General features: G+C 36.3%; 1 protein-coding gene across 4 annotated transcripts in view; it reads left to right on the top strand.

Moving 5' to 3' along the window:
• Positions 1–20,844, top strand: part of LOC145694888 (isoaspartyl peptidase/L-asparaginase-like) — a 54,210-nt gene that overhangs the window by 30,719 nt on the left and 2,647 nt on the right. For all 4 annotated transcript variants that reach the window (XM_081771608.1, XM_081771610.1, XM_081771609.1 and 1 more), the window contains 2 exons: positions 3,110–3,237; positions 10,875–10,985. In XM_081771608.1, the coding sequence (XP_081627734.1) occupies positions 3,110–3,237; positions 10,875–10,985 (239 nt within the window). The remainder of the gene's footprint in view (positions 1–3,109; positions 3,238–10,874; positions 10,986–20,844) is intronic.

Raw genomic sequence — 20,844 nt, 5'->3', positions numbered from 1 at the left:
TTGTAGAAAACCAAATCGAAGATTCTCTGGTAGCATAGAGGCAGGTGCATGATGCAGTTATGCATTATGGAGGTGTTCCTTATTGATTGAAGAATGCTTCTCTCAGTTCGTTCAGCTCGGTGACGTTATGATGAATACCTGAAACAGAAATGAATCCAACGTGCAGAGGAAAGTAAAATGAGGGAAATGAGGGAAAAAAAGGAAAAACTAAATGCTGAAATTAAGAAATTGGAAGAAGGAAGAAAAATGGAATTATGTTACAAACAAAAACAAGGCGCTCTCATAGAACAAATCCATGAACTGAAAGCAAAACAAAATTCTGATTAAAGATGTAAATGTGAGGATTAACATGTCTCAGAGTTGGCAGTAAGGATTTGGCAATATATTCTTGACTGCTTTTTATTGCTTTCCAAGAAAAAAAAAAAAAGTCTAATTTGCAATGTCAAGGTATGAGTTGCTGCATCATCCATATATTACTATATACTTACATGTTAAATTTTGTGTAAATAACAATTACTCATTGAACATAACAAATATGTAAATAGTAAATAAAAGTGTGTATTGGATGGCTATGAGTATGAAGGAAGTCGTGAAAAAAAGGGTATGATAGAACTTACCCCATATTTTCCCATTTATATTAAAGAATTATGTTAGAGAAAAGAAGAACTTGTGTCAGGGAAAGTCAGGAAAATCGATCTTAACTTTTTTTTTTAATTTATTTTATTTAAGGAACTCTGATATCGCACTGCATCAATTTTAGGGTTTACAAGAAATTAAACTTTTCTCTACTTTATTGAAAGTGAGAATTTATTTTTTACTCATATCATTTTGTTCAGTTTGACGAGATCCATAGATTAGTATACATCTCTGATGCGGTCATGTTTTCGGTTAGCTGCTAATAATACAGTATTTAAGGAGGAGGACATGAAAACAACCCTTAGAACAGATTCTAAGAGGATCCAGTGATTTCATCTTAAGCAATAGAGTTAACGCTCAAATGAGTTCCGCAGCAAAAAAGGGAAGTGTGTGTGTGTGTGTGTGTGTGTGTGTGTGTGTGTGTGTGTGTGTGTGTGTGTGTGTGTGTGTGTGTGTGTGTGTGTGTGTGTGTGTGTGTGTGTGTCTGTCTGTCTGTCTGTCTGTCTGTCTGTCTGTCTGTCTGTCTGTCTGTCTGTCTGTCTGTCTGTCTGTCTGTCTGTCTGTCTGTCTGTCTGTCTGTCTGTCTGTCTGTCTGTCTGTCTGTCTGTCTGTCTGTCTGTCTGTCTGTCTGTCTGTCTGTCTGTCTGTCTGTCTGTCTGTCTGTCTGTCTGTCTGTCTGTCTGTCTGTCTGTCTGTCTGTCTGTCTGTCTGTCTGTCTGTCTGTCTGTCTGTCTGTCTGTCTGTCTGTCTGTCTGTCTGTCTGTCTGTCTGTCTGTCTGTCTGTCTGTCTGTCTGTCTGTCTGTCTGTCTGTCTGTCTGTCTGTCTGTCTGTCTGTCTGTCTGTCTGTCTGTCTGTCTGTCTGTCTGTCTGTCTGTCTGTCTGTCTGTCTGTCTGTCTGTCTGTCTGTCTGTCTGTCTGTCTGTCTGTCTGTCTGTCTGTCTGTCTGTCTGTCTGTCTGTCTGTCTGTCTGTCTGTCTGTCTGTCTGTCTGTCTGTCTGTCTGTCTGTCTGTCTGTCTGTCTGTCTGTCTGTCTGTCTGTCTGTCTGTCTGTCTGTCTGTCTGTCTGTCTGTCTGTCTGTCTGTCTGTCTGTCTGTCTGTCTGTCTGTCTGTCTGTCTGTCTGTCTGTCTGTCTGTCTGTCTGTCTGTCTGTCTGTCTGTCTGTCTGTCTGTCTGTCTGTCTGTCTGTCTGTCTGTCTGTCTGTCTGTCTGTCTGTCTGTCTGTCTGTCTGTCTGTCTGTCTGTCTGTCTGTCTGTCTGTCTGTCTGTCTGTCTGTCTGTCTGTCTGTCTGTCTGTCTGTCTGTCTGTCTGTCTGTCTGTCTGTCTGTCTGTCTGTCTGTCTGTCTGTCTGTCTGTCTGTCTGTCTGTCTGTCTGTCTGTCTGTCTGTCTGTCTGTCTGTCTGTCTGTCTGTCTGTCTGTCTGTCTGTCTGTCTGTCTGTCTGTCTGTCTGTCTGTCTGTCTGTCTGTCTGTCTGTCTGTCTGTCTGTCTGTCTGTCTGTCTGTCTGTCTGTCTGTCTGTCTGTCTGTCTGTCTGTCTGTCTGTCTGTCTGTCTGTCTGTCTGTCTGTCTGTCTGTCTGTCTGTCTGTCTGTCTGTCTGTCTGTCTGTCTGTCTGTCTGTCTGTCTGTCTGTCTGTCTGTCTGTCTGTCTGTCTGTCTGTCTGTCTGTCTGTCTGTCTGTCTGTCTGTCTGTCTGTCTGTCTGTCTGTCTGTCTGTCTGTCTGTCTGTCTGTCTGTCTGTCTGTCTGTCTGTCTGTCTGTCTGTCTGTCTGTCTGTCTGTCTGTCTGTCTGTCTGTCTGTCTGTCTGTCTGTCTGTCTGTCTGTCTGTCTGTCTGTCTGTCTGTCTGTCTGTCTGTCTGTCTGTCTGTCTGTCTGTCTGTCTGTCTGTCTGTCTGTCTGTCTAATTTATATACTTGTGTTTAACAACACTAACTAACTTGTGAAACCCTACGTCATTTTATATAAATTTAACGTGGGAAGGACTAATCTTATCTCAGTGCTACGAGCAAGATATCTGTTGAGTAATGTCATTGCCAAACCAAATTCTGTTCATTGTCACGTGCAGCATTCTCTCTCTTTCAGTGTTTTTTAGTTCATAAATGTTTGTTCCACTCCTTTTGTATAAATTTAAAATTTACTTAGGTAAGTTTTAGTGTCTAATGGTAAAATAGAGATAATGATATCTTTAACATTTTCTGTGTTCTGTTTATTATACAATGAAAATTAAGATAATTCATGAATCGCCTTTTTTTTCCACCATTTTTTTACCATACAAATAATAAAAGTTACAAAAAGTAGAAACAGAAATATTAAAAGGAAGATTTTATATTTATCCCGCTTGCGATTTTTTTCTATGATCGGATATATATATATATATATATATATATATATATATATATATATATATATATATATATATATATATATATATATATATATATACTAAGGAGAACATTTCTTGATTGTTGAATAGGTTGGATTCTGGACATGATACTGTGGGTGCTGTAGCCATTGATTGCAGAGGTCATGTGGCATGTGCTACTTCTACAGGTGGAATCACAGGGAAGAGGGTAGGAAGGGTTGGCGATAGTCCTCTTGTGGGTATGTATAGTTACCAATATTGCTGCTCTGTTGGGGTGCGGCTCACTACTAGATACTTAATAACTACAATTTACATCAGGAATGTTATGAAATTGAATAATATTACAGAATTGAATTTCACTTAGGAAAAAGAATTGAAACAAAATAGAATGTGAGATGAAGAATTAATCTAAGTAGTTAATTTACATTACAATTTTAACAAACAGTGTAATAGAATAGCGGATGGAATTATTTTACTTCAAAATACTGCATGAATTTGTTTTTATCAGCTTTCTGAAGACAAGGTGGTGTGTTGTTTAGGAACTTGAGCAATTCTTGTAAATGCTCAGCAGAAATATTGAAGGGTATTTTGTCTTTGACAAGAAAGAAAGTGATTCATTTATATGTATTGTACTAAACATAGATATTTAACAACCTATTATTTGTTTATTTTCGTTGCTGTGATATCCGAACAGAATATTTGCCTTTTCTTAAGTCCTATATCGTCGTGCTGTTAATTTTGCAATTGCTGATGTTCCTGTTGCAATATGTAATTACAAAAACTAAAACCAAACCATTTGGTGTAACAGCCCTTTTTATGGGTCTGAGCCGCTTCAACTCCATCTGTTAGCTACTGTCGTGCCGAGCGTTAGTTACCGTTACCCGCTAAGATACTAGACGATTGACTCCATTAATGAACTCGGCCGAGATAATTGCTCTAGCTATCCGTTCCAAGAAACAGAAATTAAAATTTCAGTTACCTGTATGGGATATGGGCTATAGATAGCAGCCGTTAAAATCGCCGTTATCCTCTAATCCGTTAGCAGAGTGACTTTGTTAACGAACTCGACTGAGATAATTGCTCTAGCTACCTATTGCAAAAAACAATTAAAAAAACTTGATTACATGTATGAGATGTTGGCTATAGGTAATCACCGTTATAGTAGCCGTTATCCATTAATATTAACGGATTAACTTCATTAATAAACTTAGGCCAAGATAATCGCTTTAGCTATCTGTTGTAAAAAACAGAATTCAAAAATTTGATTACATGCGTGGGATAATCACCGTTATGTTGCTCTTATCCGTTAATACGTTAAGTGATTGACTCCATTACCGAACTCGTTCTAAGTAATTGCTCCAGCTATTTGTTGCAAGAAATAACTGAAAAAATCACTTGCATTTATGAGATAGCCACCGCTAAAGTAGCCGTTATCTCTTCGTAATTAACAGATTAACTTCATTAAGAAAAATGAGGAAGAAAATTAATCTGAATCCTTAATAGGCTCTACGAACAGAACAGAAAAATCGCATAAACTTTCAAAACTAGAGTATATAAACAAAGAGAAAAAAGAAAGTATAGAAATCTTCAATGAGTTTTAACGATTTGTTTTTCGTGCCTGATGATAAATTAAGTTGCACAGAGACCATAGGACATGTAATACAACTCCTGACAGAGCATCAAAATACTGTAATTTCTTTGAAAAATTATAGAATCCTCAAGATTCATAAGAAAGAAATGAAACGACAGATTCAACAAATCTAAAAGATGAGAAAATACGATCCCAGCTGTATTCCCTGAAATTTCACAATTCTCATGATGCTTATGTAATTAGAATTATGCGTAAATTACGTTTAACATATCTAAAAGACATCTTCACATTCCATCTGGCTGAATTTTCAACAGTTATGAAATTATAAGTTTATTTTGGTAAAAAGTTAACACTCTTCTGACTAGATCAGTGTATTGTCAGCATTGTAAGAACGAAAACAGTATGTAAATTTAACGTTTAAAATTTTGCTAGAGCGACAGGATATTTGGATTTTATATTGAAGATAAAGCTCAATAGCCCAATATTTATTTATATTCTAATTTAAATAATATATGCAGTGCACACACGTGGAGCAAAGAGAGCAGAGCAGCCAGAGCAAGAAGTTTACGAGACAAATTGTTGAAATTCGAAACTCGTATGACAGAAGCTCTTTACACAGAGCTATTTAGGACTTACAACACTAACTTCAAATTACCCACTGTCCCCAAAGATGGACTACTTAACGGCATGGGAAATGGTCCAAACGCTAGCAACAAGTTTAAGGTCACTCAGAGAGAAATTTTCTCACCCGTATGGAAACGTTAAAATGTTTTCGGAAAATCTTAACAGACAGTGGGATGAAAACGAACTTCATCTCAGGGTAGATGCTGATTTTGCAACGAAAGTATTCAGTGTAAAGAGAGTTTTTTTATGAAAACTGCTCTGATGAAGATTCATGTTTGCAAGAAGCCAAGTGGAAAAAGTTCTAAGTAGAAACCTTCTACAGAATTTGTGACACCGCTTTTGCAAGTGTTGAGGAGAGGTTTATTCCAAGTGAACATATAATGAATGATTGTGCCTGCTAGAACCGAAAGAGATTTGAAGAAATAAAGAAAAATGGATTACCAGATGGAGCCCTGAAAACATTAGCAGAAAATATAGGCGCGCGTAAAGAAACCCTGTCACGCGAACGCAACCAATTTGCGACTCATTACGAAAATTACTTCAGGAATTTAAAGGATTCTTCTCTTCTACTAGTGACTTCGATGTGGTTCAGTGCCCAGCTGATGCTGGAAATGAAGATGAATGGAGTGAAAACAAAACGGAAGATCAGGATCAGCTGAACCCATGGTTGTATACGTTGTGCGTTACATTCTTGTATGAGTTGACTTTAAAATAAAGCACTTATAGCAATTTATATTGTGTACAAATGTGATATGGCTCTTCCAACTAATCCGGTAACTTGTGAATGCTTATCTTCTAAGCCAAAGATCATTAAATCAAAAATTAAATCACTTTCGGGGCAAAGTCTACTGGAAAATTTAATGTTTCTTAATACGGAATATGTCCAGAATTTTCCTATCGATTACGATCTTATTGGAAGCGAAATAGCAAAAACTCAAAAGATCTTAAAAGATTACTCATGCTGTGAAATTTTATATAGTCATACAATTATACCTAATGGTATTTTTTCCTTCTGTTAGTACAGTACTAGAATAGGTGGACTATTGTTAATTTATCCATCCTACATTCACATTTTTGTTGGCTGTAATCATAACATTATTTTGTGCTATAAAACAGTTACAATATTTCGTCCTAGTAGTTTTGTGTGTAACTGTGTATGCTAATACTGTGAACAAATTAAAAAGTCATTTTAAAGGCAAAAATGTTTACATAAATTTGTCTTTGAGGCGCCTCTCTAAGTTTCCATCTCCGCCTAGCTCTGACAGCTCCAGTCCGACACTGATTAACAGCAATGACAGACCAACGCTGCCAACAGCTGACAAATAATTTTAGTTTATGAAAACGCCACTACAGGCGTTAATAGTACAATACTGAGCATAAGTCCTTATTCCAGACATATTCTTCGCAGTAAGTAAAAATTAAAGCTATTTATACAAAATACTTCCATTTATGTGTCGATTTCGTTACATCTCCTTCATGTACACTTTTGAAAAGAGAAAGGAGAAATGCACACATATTTAGATCGTTTAGCACAAATTGTCACGCATCTAGTAAAACGAGGTTATCGGAATATTTAATATTTTTAGTAGGTTTTATTAATTTTTGCGGACGATCTCAACCCTTGTATTCAGCCTTGTTTAATCTTTGCTTTTATCATTTCATCCTTGATAATGCTGAGCGCTTCCCAATGAAAATTCAGAAACGATACTGTTCTGTATGTGAAAAATTGGAAGGCATTTGAGGTAAGCATTCAGTAGAATTCAAAATCAACTCAACTCATTAGTTAGTGTTTCCTGCAGCACCATGCACTTTCTTTCGGTTTGTGTGATTGTAGTTCAAATATTACTTGGAACACAGTGCCTCGGATAGAGTGGTTCGAATACCACTTCGATAGTTGAACACATCCTTCTTAACCTCGGCGTTTGATTAAGTCGTAAAAATCTACAATATTATTAGCATTTAATAAACAACTGTCCCAAAGCGTGTTTTCACTGTTCGCCTTTTCCTGTTTAGCCTTATGATTCTTATCGCACGAAACGTCAATCAAAAATTGGTACTTAATGATTTGTTATCGTAAGGCAAAACGAGAATTCCCGTTTCGCCTTACAAAGATTTTCATATATTGGTAGCCCTACTTGAACAGATATACAGCTTGCTTCGAATCTGCTGCCACTCTCTCAAATTAACGATGTCATTTTTCATTTCTCTTTACCGTTTTTTCTTTTTCTTTCGTTATATATAAAGACATAGAATAACCTTTAACACTTTCCACCTTACATTTACTTTATTTCTTTTAACCTCAATAATAATCGTTTATTCTGTCTACAGAAATAGAATTGCAATTTCTGGAAAACAACTGAATTCGGATCAGAAGTCCAGAAACGTTTCGAAGAGTGAAAAAAAAAAAAAAAAAAAATCCTCGCCGACGTTCACTACTTAATACTTATGTGTAAAGAAAAAGGACAAATTGAAATGATAGGAATGGGGAGCTAGGGTTGCCATCTTACCCGACTTTAGCGGGTACCACCCGATTTTCAGGTCCTATATTCGTTCCCCGCTTGATCATCTCTTAATCACGAAAAACCACCCGCTTTTTTGGATTGGAGAATGACGGTATCCTTATCATTTTGTTTAGATTAGATTAATTATTAATATCTTTTTCTTTTTAAATATTTATGCTGTATTTAATATATTGTGAAACCGTGCTAATTTTGTATATTAGTACGATTTAAAGTAGCAATCTTTAAAAATAATTAGAAATTTTATGAGAGATGAACCAAGACTCTTAAATTCGTTTTACCCTTCTTACGATAAAAATCTACAAATTATTTTGTGTTTCTTAGAGAAAAAAAACATATGAACAATATCTGCATATATCTTTTTTTTTTGGGGGGGGTTCTTGCCTTACAGATATGCTTACAATTACAGATATTTTACTGTAATACTTAAGACTGACTTCACAATTCGAGACTCACATTTGTTGAACTTAATAAAACATTAAAGGCAAAAACTAAATTTGCTTTGGTTTCGTTAGAAAAGTACATTGGAAGTGTCACTTAACAAAGAAATCACTTAAAAAATGGTCGGAAGAATCTCAGGTCAGTATTTGTGATACACAAGTTTACATAAGTACTTACGGTTTAGAATCCCCCGCTTTTCTAATTGTAAAATATGGCAACCCTATGGGGAGCCGGCCTCCAAACTGTATTCTGCCAAATGGAGTTCGCTTGTTATATGCTTATTAAACCTGTTTAATACTAACACCCAAGGACGTGAGCAGGAATTCATTTCTGAGGAGGGGGGGGGGGAAATATTCAAATTCAATATGAGGACAAATTATATTAAACAAAATTTACAGAATTTCCAGAACCTAAAATTAGACAAAATTCACAGAAAAGTCAGGATTTCGGGAAGGGGATTCGAACCCCCAGGACTCACTCATGCCTACAGCAAATGAAGAATGTTTGTAATATAAAATGGAGTATTTTTAAAAAGAATTGAACAATGCTAATACGTTTAAATAATTTTAAAAATTAGTTTCATCATTTACTGTGATACTCTAATTTGTCTAACTGGATGGACAGTTGCGAATTTATTGCTATACTACATATTGCATAATTGTGTCTGAGTTTAATGTTATATTTTCTTCGAGATGTTTTCTTTTTCTTCCATAAAAACGCGAAGTCAAACAAATTGACTTTCATAAGTGATTTTTGCTTCCTTGTTTATAGGGAAACCTATTATTTTAAATTCAAATACTGCGAAGACCAAAGCCTCAATAAGGAAGCATATAATAATAAATGTATATGAATAATAAGTATTTTGAATAATTATCGAAAATACTTATTATATATTTAAACCATATTTTACACATTATAATCAAAGCAATTCTTCTTTGATTTTTAAATATTATGTGCACGGAACAATTTTAAACAATCTAGCACTAGATGATGTTGAAAGCATCTGTCTAGCATTAGCAACTAAGGTTAAATTTAGAAACAAATTATAGCTACTTTGTTCTTAATCATGTTGGCGATTGCCGGGTAGCCAGTTAGGGAAGTCCGCTCTTGTCAGTGGAATAAATTATTGAAAAAGCATAAGAATTAACGTTTGTATTCATGTAATTAGATTACTTGTATGCATTTGCTAGGCTAGAGCAAGGGGGATGGAGTTCAGAATTTTTGTGTAACGGTTTTCAGTAAGATGATTGGTTGTTAGGAGCCAACCAGGGAACAGGTTTCCAATTAGATGTCTCATTTAAAGATCTGTACGTTGCTCAAATAGTTTCGTACTGAGACTGATGAGTAAAAGTTCCTGATCAGTACAAAGTTTGTCACTCGAAAATGTGTAAATGCAAGTGTTTAAGTGTGTAAAATGGCTGTATTTTTCATTACGTCGAAACGAAGGGGAAGGTCACTGTGTTGCGGTTAAACTATCGTCGCAAGTCAAAATCACACTGGAAGTGTACTGAAGGGTATAAGGCCACTGTTGTTCTAATTTGTGATGAATTTGATCTTCATTTGGTGAACACACGCATCCTCCAAGAAATGAGCAGATGTAATTTCTCATGCAATACTTAATCTAATTCAATACTTAGATGCTGTTGCTGCTAGGTGCTGTTACTCATTGGAAGATAAATAGCACTTTGTATAGATGTTCTGTATTTCTTGTAGTTACTGTACTTAGTTTGTTATATGAATAAACAAATCAAATTGTATCTGTGAATGTATTTGCAAGCGTACCAACATAAAATTCGTAAGGCGAAACGGGAAAATGCACATCGAGATTTCCCGTTCCGCCTTACATCAAGATGGAAAGTAATAACAGGTTTTACATGCAAATTTCATTGCTCGAGGTCATAAGGCGAAACGGGAAACGGCGAACAGTGCAGGAATCGTCCCAAAGTGAGACATATACCATTTGATAGATATTAGGCTATGGAGATGGTGATGATGAGAAATGAAGGGAATGAAGAAAGTGGGAGGAAACGGGAACGGGAGGAAGGTGGGAGGGAACCTCGAGAAAATCCACGCACATTTTATTTGTCCACCGTAAAACTCACTTGGCGTGAGCTGAGATCGAGCCGAAGACCCCCATGCATGAGAGGTGAAAGCTGTACTACTGAGTCACCGTGGCTCTATTATTGAGCTGAATATGTCAGTATGAAAGATCATGAGTAGTTTTCGGGAAAACTGCTTTTAAATCTAAAAATTGATACTGTACCTAAGAACCACGCTGCCTATTAAGGTGAAACCAACGCTATAATATACCTTCATCAACCTCTTCCTTGCGTCACAAGCAAGAAGGCAATACATAGCATGGTTAATGAGATAAGACCCAAAATTATCATTAACGCATAAACTTAATTTCTCTTCAAATAAAATATTGTTCAAAGATTAATTCTGATGATTAGTTTTCGATTAAAACTGTTTTTTATGGCACTAAAAGGTGTGTCGTTCGTTGTAAATCTGATGTAGATAGTTTTCCTTCTGCTGGAATAGATAATTTATTTATGTAATGTAATGCATATGAACATATTCACTATTAACTAGCAGATTGTTACACTGTTGTTATTTGATTTCTGGTAGCAGTGACGCACATACTACTTGCAAAAGTCACGAAATCTCAAGTAAATTTTCATTTTTTTTAATAAACTTTCAGGTTGCGGTGGCTATGCTGACGATGCAATTGGAGCAGTATCATGCACTGGTCATGGTGAATCCATAACACGAGTTTGTTTAGCTCGCAAGATCATTGGTTTAATAAATAAAGGTTTGTAATTTCGAAGTATCTTTCAATACACTTGATAGTATACTGTGTAGATTAAGGGTAATAGGATAACATTGACAAGTACAAAATGTTCACCGATTGAAAAAACACATCATCTCAATGATTCAATGTGTGTTAACGCTCCAAGTGGTTTTCTTTAACCCTTTGGACTCAGATATCAAACACTTGATTGTCAGGTAGAATTTCATTTACTGCTTGAAGGTGGGGCACTGTTCGAATAAGTTTCTTATGCTTTCGTTTTTTATACTTCCGAAGTATGCTATGCATAAGTATCAGAAGTGGCTTAATCTGTCCGTCTGTCGACAGGCATCAGAACAAAAACGGTAAGAGACATCGAAATGTGCTTGTTTGCAATCGATTTAGCGTCCCAAACATAGATTTCTCCATTAACTTTCAGTTCAAATAAGAAGTGGTTGAAATTATTAATTTTCAATTTCAACGTATATCGTCATAGCTGTTCTTTGCAAACTAGTCAGCGTCTCCAGGCGTTAACACACATAAAATTCGTAAGGCGAAAAGGGAAAATGCACATCGAGATTTCCCGTTCCGCCTTACATGAAGATGGAAAGTAATTACAGGTTTAAATGCAAATTTCATTGCTCGAGGTCATAAGGCGAAACGGGAAAAGGAGAACAGTGCAGGAATCGTCCCAAAGTGAGACATATACCAGTTGATATATATTATTGAACTGAAAAAATAAAATAAACTTGAAAGTTTTACGTCCCACAGTTGTGCCTGAACACTTGTATCGAAACCGGAAGTGGTTCAAATTTAATATTCCGGTTTAAATACTGATTTCCAGAGAGTAAACATTGTAAGAGATTTTTTTTCAATTAATCCAACGTCCCAAGAATAGGTTTAATCATCTTCGTTATCCTTCTGTTCAAACCGGGAATCTTTCAAACTAATATTTCCAGTTTCAACATTTACCACCATAGAACAAAAATGGTAATTTATATATATTGCAAGAAATAGCTTTCTGCATTCAACAAATGGTTTCCTGCAATCAGGGTGTCAAGAAAACATACCATCACAACCCGCAATATTCTTCCAGAATCGGAAATAATTGAAGTTTACTACTACTTCCGGTTCCAATAGAGTCATTCTATTTCAAATCAACCAGTGATGAAAATTCATGGTCTCAGATTTTGATAATTTTTTTGTACATTGAAAGATATGTTTGAAAATAGTTATTTCCCAAAATAAAACTTTTCCTGCCCTTAGAGTTAATTAGTAATTAATTACGCAATCAGCTTCAAGGTCACGACTCACAAACTGCTGATTTTGCGTTTTATTGCTTATTTCAATAACCATAAGAGCTATAAAGCTAAAATTTTGTATTCGCATGTAGTTTTACCTGTAGAGTTATAGCAACGTTTATGGTCCCAAGTTCGGAATGGACATGTGGTAAAAGTTGTACATGTGTGTAATTTTAGCACAAGGTTAAGAAATATCTATATTTCATGTGAACCAAATTTGGTTTTGGGTATTTGAATCTAAGGGCCAAAATAAAACTTTTAATATGTGCGAGTTTACAAAAGACAATTGCGAACCAAATATTAAATGCGCAGTAGTTTTATAAATGGGCTGTAGACAATATCACATTCATTAGATACTGAAGATATTCAGCAGCATTGCACGACGCAAGAAAATAGATTTATCACTGTGAAACCAATACCTGAAAAAAAAAAATAGTTTCATTCTTTACAGTGAAATAAGTTTAAAAATTGGATTTATTTCCTCTATACCAACGAAACACCTACACAGAGTTTGGGTAGATAAACAATACAAGCAGAAGACATCAGAAGTAAAAGTCTTGAAATCAGGAAAATTTGTAGCGTGTGTCTATGGCTGCAAATGGTGGATTGGGATGATGCTGGAATATTCTGAGGAATATCAGGACTACAACACAAAGCTCTTACACCCTTCAGGACCCGCTTCCACTTTTCACTGGCCTGAACCGACGATGTCGTATGGGTGCCAGTCGATCACATTCTTATTGACGCAAAAGGCCACATTTCTATTACAGCTAATAGCAGATCACATAGTGAATCGCATGAGACTGTTAATAAAAATAACCAGTTATCCGAGACTTTCAGTAAACATTAATACATTGTACAGTGCTGATGGTTAGTAGGTAAGTCAACTGTTATTTTTTGCTATAATTGTAGGCTACTGTGTGGAATAGTTGTAATAAAAGTTGTACAGTATCACATAGACTATATCTTTTCTACAAAAGCTCGTTCTGAAGCTAAAGACACATTCAGATTTTTGGGGGGCTAGGTTCAAATACCCAAACCAAAATTTGGCTCACACGAAGTATAGGTATTTCTTAAGCTCGTGCTAAAATTTCACACATGTACAACTTTCACTACACTCATTCCGGGACCTGAACTTGGGACCATAATGCTGCTATAACTCTACACCTATACAATATTCATTACTTTTGATTGTAGATTTGAAATCTACACGCAAAATTACATGCGGATACAATTTTTTAGCTTCGTAGCTCTTATGGTTATTGAAATAATAAACAATAAAATGCAAAATCAGACGTTTTTGAGTCGTGACCTTGAAGCAGATTGTGTAATTAATTACTAATTAACTATGAAAGCTGCAGAAGTTTTATTTTGGGAAATAACTATTTGTGAACATGTCTTTCAATGTACAAAAAATTATCAAAATCTGAGGCATGCCTATTTCATCATTGGTTGATTTGAAATAAAATGACTCAATACTGATTCCCATAAAGCAAAAACGGTAAAAGATATATTGAGATTTTTTTTTTTTTTCAATCGAATCAGCTTTCCGAGAGTAGGTTGTGACTGACTCCTCTCTTAACTATGAATTCAATACGAAATTGATTCAGATTAACGATTTCCAGTCTCAACTCTTATTGCCATAGAACAGAAACAGTAAGGATATAGCGAGTATTGACTTCTTAATATGGATTCAGCATCCGCGGAATAGGTTATATCTTTGATCTTAGTACTAATTTGTTGCAACCAGTAGTTATAGATGTACTACTTCAAGTTTGAGTATTGAATTCCGATAGTTTGGAAGTCACTGTTGTTTTACACTGTAAAACGAAAGCCACTTGTTTGATTTTTGATTTAAGTTTAGCGTCCCTTTCAGCAGAAAGGCTATATGAGACGTGGACGTACGGCGTAATATGGGCCGAACCATACGAGCTCCCACCGGGAATTGTACCCTAATCTCCTACACCAAAGGTGCTGACGCTGTCCATACAGTCACGAGGGAGCTCTTATGCTTCGTGATAAGTCGAGTGTCGAAATGAGCTCCATCGGGGCTGTCTTCGACGCGGAAGCCCCGGTTTCTGTTCCCTGTGGGTGCTCATGTGGCTCGGATTCCACGTTAAGCTATAGGTCACATCTCATATAGCCTGCTTTTGAAAGGGACGCTAAGCTCTAGTCCATCCATGAAATGTCTGAATTTAACCACTATATGATTGATAACAGTTTCTTTTACCTTCACTATTTTTATTTAGTAAGCTGAGTTGATGAAAGAAATACATTTTTAAGTTTCTGAAATCCTGTAAAAGCTACTGAAGAAATTAGGGTATAAGCACTTAGTACTGCATAGATTCAATGAATGTACACATTTTAGATTTACACATCTTAATTTGTCAGTTCTATGATTGGTACATGTGTCAGAACTTTTATTTTGACCAATTCTTGTTTTAATATATTTCCTGTTCTGGTTTTCCATTCATGTAATTAATCAATTTAGAGAAAAACCTTCTTTTAGATGTTTCTGCATCTATGAAATATCTGTTCACTCAGATGTTCAAATATCATTAAATCTAACATTAGTTTTAACTTATTAAAGTGTACCTATTAATACCTTTCGAAGGAGATAGGAGATTAAAAAAAATTAATGTAATTCGAAAATCAGGTCACATATATGAATACAATTATGGGACTTCCGAAAAATAGCATGTAATGCTTCTACTATTTTATATAATGATACATGAAACTTTTCGAAATAGTTCTAAAAAGCGCAAAATTTTTCTCTGAAGCCGATATTTTATTAGACCAAAATCTTGTCACAGCTAAATTGGAATTAAACTAAAAAAATGTAGCCAGTATAAAGCTAGAAGACTAGAAGTTAGATACTGAAATGTTTAAACATAAGAAAATGAAACAAGGTTTGTTAGAAGAAAACTACAAGGGAGAATTTAGAAGAAAAATGCAAGGGACAAGAAATGGACAGATAAATTAATGGTGGAAGGGGAGCATTTCGAACTTACGGGTCTCCCAGCCCAAAGACGCGTTCGCTAATCGCTTAGTCACGTTTACGAAGTTGGGAAACGGTACGGGAGCAAAGACGAAAAGCCTAGGTTGTAGGAAAACATTGAGGGGAAATAAGGAAAGGAAAATGATAGAATCGAATTGCACTAAAGAAGAATAGAAAACTATGTTATGCTCCACCTGTTGATGCCCACATTACAATTGTTCCACCTGTAATGTGTTAATGTTCTATACTCAGTATTCGTTTGATGGTAGATGTTTCTTAATTGATTTCCATCTAATTCATTCCTAGTTATTAAAGACTATCTTACTGTTAATCTATTCGATACGATTGCATAACGAGAACTGAGAATTTGGACAGAACCATTTTGAAATTAAAGAAGAGGAAGAAGAAAAGAATATTCTAAACTTAATTCGATGCAAGATAAAAGAATCGGCTTTTGGAAACTGAAAATATGGTTTACTATATAATTCAGCCTCCTGTGAGGATTGTAAATATTGGAATACTTATGATTGTAAATATATAGAGGATTGTAAATATATAGATTGACGTTAAAATTAACGATTCTACAAGGTATCCAAAAAAGTTTTTGCCGAATTCAGAGTCCGCACAGAGTCTACGTTGTAGCACAAAATACTCAAGGTTACGTCTCGAAGTAATCGCCATCTGCATCCAGCACCTTCTGCCCACGTTCCTGCAACTGTGCAATGCCATTGTGATAAAAGTCAGCGGTCTTGAAAGCAAAGAAGTCCGTGAGTGCAATCTGCAGGTCTCTCTCATTTTCAAATTGTCTCCCACGAAGGTAATTGTCCAGGGAATGAAACAGGTAGTAATCTGTAGGGGAAAGGTCAGGGGAATATGGTGGATGACACAAAGTTTCCCAACCAAGTTTCAGAATGGTTTCCCGGGTCCTTTTACCCACGTGTGGTTTTGCATTATCGTGAAGGACCAGCACACCTTTACGATTAACCAATGCCGGCTCCTTTTCCTGCAATGCACGGTGCGCTCGTTGCAATTGCTGGGAGTAGACATCCGCATTGATGGTTTGGCCTGGTGGTAGGAGCTCATAATGAATCACATGGCGATAATTCCACCATACCTACAGCATAACCTTCTTGGGATGCAGAGGTGGTCTTGAGGTGTATGGAACTGCGTCACATGGCGACAACCAATGTCGAGTACGCTTGGGTGTGTTGCAAAGATCCACTTTTCATCACTAGTGATCAATCGACCAAATATCGGTGTGTTCTGGTGCTTGGAGAGTAAGGATAAACTGGCTTCAACTCGCTGTCGTTTGTTGGTCGGTGACAATGTGTGTGTATGTCTCCCCTATGCGATGCAGGTGCAGTCTGACTGTTTCCATCGATACATTAAACCTTTCGGCAAGTTCCTGACATGTAAGACTACTGTCCTTCTCGATGGCTGTCTTCAGGGCGTCGTCATCCAACACATGTGATCATCCACTGCGGGACTCATCACTCAAGCCCAAATCGACGGTCCGGAATTTTTGAAACCACTGTCGGGCGGTGCGTTCATTCACGGCATTCTCCCCGAACGTCTGGTATATGCGGCGACGTGATGCTGCTGCTGATAGGTCTACCTTGAAGTCATACAGCAAACACCCCCTAATGAGTTGCTTCGACACCTCCATTTCACTGTGCCACTTGACGAGCTAGGTCTCTGTAGTGTGCCCAACGAGCGTCTACTGATGTCGATCAATGCTCTGCCTACCTCCTCATCGCGTCACGCGCACGTGACTAACGTCATAGCATGTCTGTGACCCTCGAACAACAAGGCCGTCACAAACGGCAAGAACTTATTTGGACACCTTATATGTTAAATTTCCTGATTTATTTATTTTGATCCTTGCGGTTGAAGTGTTTATAAGTAGCGTGAGTGCGTAAAAAGTAATCTTAGAGGCTCCACCCCTTTCTTTGATATCTCCGGGAGAATGATTAAACATTCAGAACTCATATAGATCTTAGAATCTTGATGTTACACTCAACATCTATAGCCACGAAATTCAGCTCTATAAACGATACAGCCCAGTCTCGTAACCAAGCAGGTGTATGAATATGTAGTCATGATTGAATATGCAATGATCACACAATTCCTATCTTATTAATTTGTACATGCACATATTTCTGTAGATATATGTATAGTAAACGTGGAAAGTGGTAACGTGTAAATACTAAATGAAGCACAAAGGTTGTTATGAACTTTGAAAACAAATGTTTGCACTAAAATCCCAGCGTACCAGTTGCGGACGTCTTATACGTGGATAATACAATATAGGTATTATTATATTCACGATAGTTTCATATAGATATATAATGTGAAGTATTTATTACTATCCATTTCATAAAGATAGGCCCCTGACTTCGCGGTGTTGCCCTGACGTTCACTCAAGATTTATATTGCATTGTCGTACCTCGTTCGAATTGTTGGAATGTTGTCTTTTCAATACTTAAGACAAAAATTTTCTTTGTACTGTGTAATAAGAAAAAAATAGAAATTAATGAAAAAGTGCGTATTTTATAGTACTTTTTTAGTTAATCAATATTCATAGAACTATATTTCGAAAACGAGATCACTTAAAATAATTTCCTGTGTACGATATGTAGATGCATCCATTAACTGTAAGTTGTGAAAAGTTCAATTTTCATAACTTGATATTTTTGTGTAATTAAAATAAATGTATGACGCTATGATCTCCTTTACAGTGGTAGGTAGAGAAACGTATAAAACACAGTTCGAAAATTTGGAACTCTAGTGTTCCAAATATTTTAATATTTTAACGAAAAAGGGTTTAGTTGGTAGAGTATTTATTTTTTTAATAAAAATGTTTATTCGAACATGTTCTATGCGTTAAGCAGAGAGTCATGTTGCAGCCCAGCCTTTGTTCCCCGCGTTTATATCAGAGTGTCTATCGGTCACGAAAGTCATGAAAAAACTCACGAAGTCAGAAAACGGTAAAGAAATTTAGCTTTTGGGTCACGATTTTTTTTATCTGTACAAACATAAGTATGGAAAATTTTGTTCTATAAAACGTCAAAATTCACCACCATGGTCGGCTTTAGACGGTACCAAATCACAAGCAAAGCACGCTTCTATCGCATACATGAAAATTCGGCCCAATTCGCAACCAAATTCGCTCTAAAGAATATTCCTAAATTTTATGTCTTGGGAAAGAAAAGGTCACGAAAAAGTCGTGAAATTTCATTTTGGAATTTTAGTAGACACCCTGTATATGAAGAAACAGCTTACAGTAACTGGAAGTGTGGCAACGTTGTTGTGCTGTGTTGTCGCGTTCAGAAAGCTTGCAGCGCGAAGCCTACTTCATACGAATATAATAGGAAAAAGTATTTAAGATCTCATAACCTTTCACAACATCTTGGTAATAATAACAATGCATGTACGTATCTCAATGTAATCGAAATAAAACGTTGAAGTAACACATACAAAAACTCATCTCTTAATCTACTTATCTCATTCACTTTCGTCACTTGTTGATTCATCATAGCTCCTGCTATCTTCTTGGACACTTATTAACAATGGCTCCATTTCTACCTCAAGATCTATCAGTATACACACTTACCAGCTTACGAACATGTTAAAGGGGAAAAAGAAATGTAGCCTTGGCAATCACATGTTCACCCAAGTTGTTCTGTGATCAATCCCCCTGCTGAATGTAAGAGAGAAACATGGGTCCTTTGTTTTATTTCAACGAAAGAAAACTATGCAATGTGTAGGTGACGAGGACTGTTTTTGCGTCAAATCACGTCGCACTGATTACGTTTTCAACACTTCCCTTCAGTTCGTAGGCGTCAAAAATACACACTCACATCATATGTGCTTATTGGAGTGAGACTAGCAAACGTGCATTTATATTTTTCCTAAGTATTTCTCGTGCTTTTTTATTAAAAAAATATATATATATATGAATATTCCTTCTACGAGCGGCGGCATTACAGAAGGAAGTGGCAAAATTTTGAGCGATAATGAAATTGCAGAACTGATGAATGACTCCGACGCAGATGGTTATGAGTTAGATAGTAATGACATTGATTATTGTGTGCTCAGTGGCGGCATATCCGGGAGTGAACAAGATAGTAACTGTTTCAAGTGAACCTGAGGTTGCGTCCTGAAAGAAGAAAAAGAATCGCGTCATTCCTATTTGAAGGCAGATCCTGATGTAGTTTGGAGCGATAAAACTTAAGTAAATGCAAAATCCCTGTTTAGTGGTGTCCCGGGAATTAATCAAAATGCTAGGCTATCTACAGAGTATTCCCCATATAAAGTGTTTTAGCTATTTTTACCGATGAAATTTTATAATAAAAAAGTTGAATTGATTTTGAGTTTAACGTCCCATTCAGCAGAGGCGATATGAGACGTGGACCTACTGATTAACGTGGAATCCAAACCATATGAGCTCCTGCCGGGAATAGTAGAAAAAGAAATGAATAAATACGCAAAACAGCAGATTGAGAAAAAGAAAAATTACTGAAACAAAAATCTTTGTTTTCTAAGTAAAAGCGTGTTACTTCAATTGAAAACAAGAAATCTTGTACATTGATTATTCACATGTGCTTTTTAGCCAGCTTTACGCAATTTTTACAAATCAACTACGTAAGAGCTATTAGTATGTCTATCAAATGATGGAAGATGTTTTTTCTGCTGTTTGACTTATCACTGTCAGTGCTCACATACTGTACAGGAAGAAAGCAGGAAAACAAATCGCACTTCGAACTTTTTATGTGAACGTAGCAGAAAAACTGCTGCACTCAGCAGGCACTGAACTACAGGGACTATCCCAGTCTTCACCCATAGAAGACTGGTAGCAAGGTGCCATTACCCATACAAAGTTCTCCTAATATCCGCAAATCCTAATAGAGTAGGACAAAGGAGATGCAAAGTGCATAGCATCCGCACGGTGAAAGAAGTTTTTAATAAAATATTAGCGTTTATTGTCTGATATATGAAGTTGAACTTTGTGTGGGGAAGTGCTTCGAAATGTACAACATTAAGGAGAAATACTGGGACTCCTAGATCTGAAAACAGATTTTCTGTGAAGTATAAACTCTATATTACATATCAACTAAGATTATATCATATCACAAACTTCGTGAGTGTATTTGTTTCGGTGCAAATGTATTTTGTACTGCGTGCAGTAAGTGAAAAACTGACAAAAAGCAACAAGTTTTCCAGGACCATCACATGCAAATCTAAACAAGGTAAACAGTTCGTTTCTCTAATTTTAAACAATAGGTATGTTTACTGTATAACCTGTTAATGTCTCAGAAATTAGTTTAAAATCTTTGGAGATATGAAATTTTAAAAATACCTCTGCAAAGTGCTGGACACTGTGAGTGACAAGCTTAAATACCCGTCGGGCTGAGAGTGTATACGCGCCAGGAAAATGTGGCAACGTGGTACTCCGAATAACCTGCTTTAGCGAAAGGAGCAGAGCAGAGAAAATATGATGTCATGTTTGTTATTGTTTATCTTTTAAAACAAATCGAAACAGTTTGGTTGAAAAAGGTACTTTAAGATCTTTCTAAAAGTTTTT

This window comes from Thermobia domestica, chromosome 9 (genome assembly GCF_964235325.1).
Source record: "Thermobia domestica chromosome 9, izTheDome1.hap1.1, whole genome shotgun sequence".
Taxonomy (NCBI): domain Eukaryota; kingdom Metazoa; phylum Arthropoda; class Insecta; order Zygentoma; family Lepismatidae; genus Thermobia; species Thermobia domestica.
The sequence above is the reverse complement of the archived record's forward strand: the minus strand, read 5'-3'. Positions and strand labels throughout refer to the sequence as shown.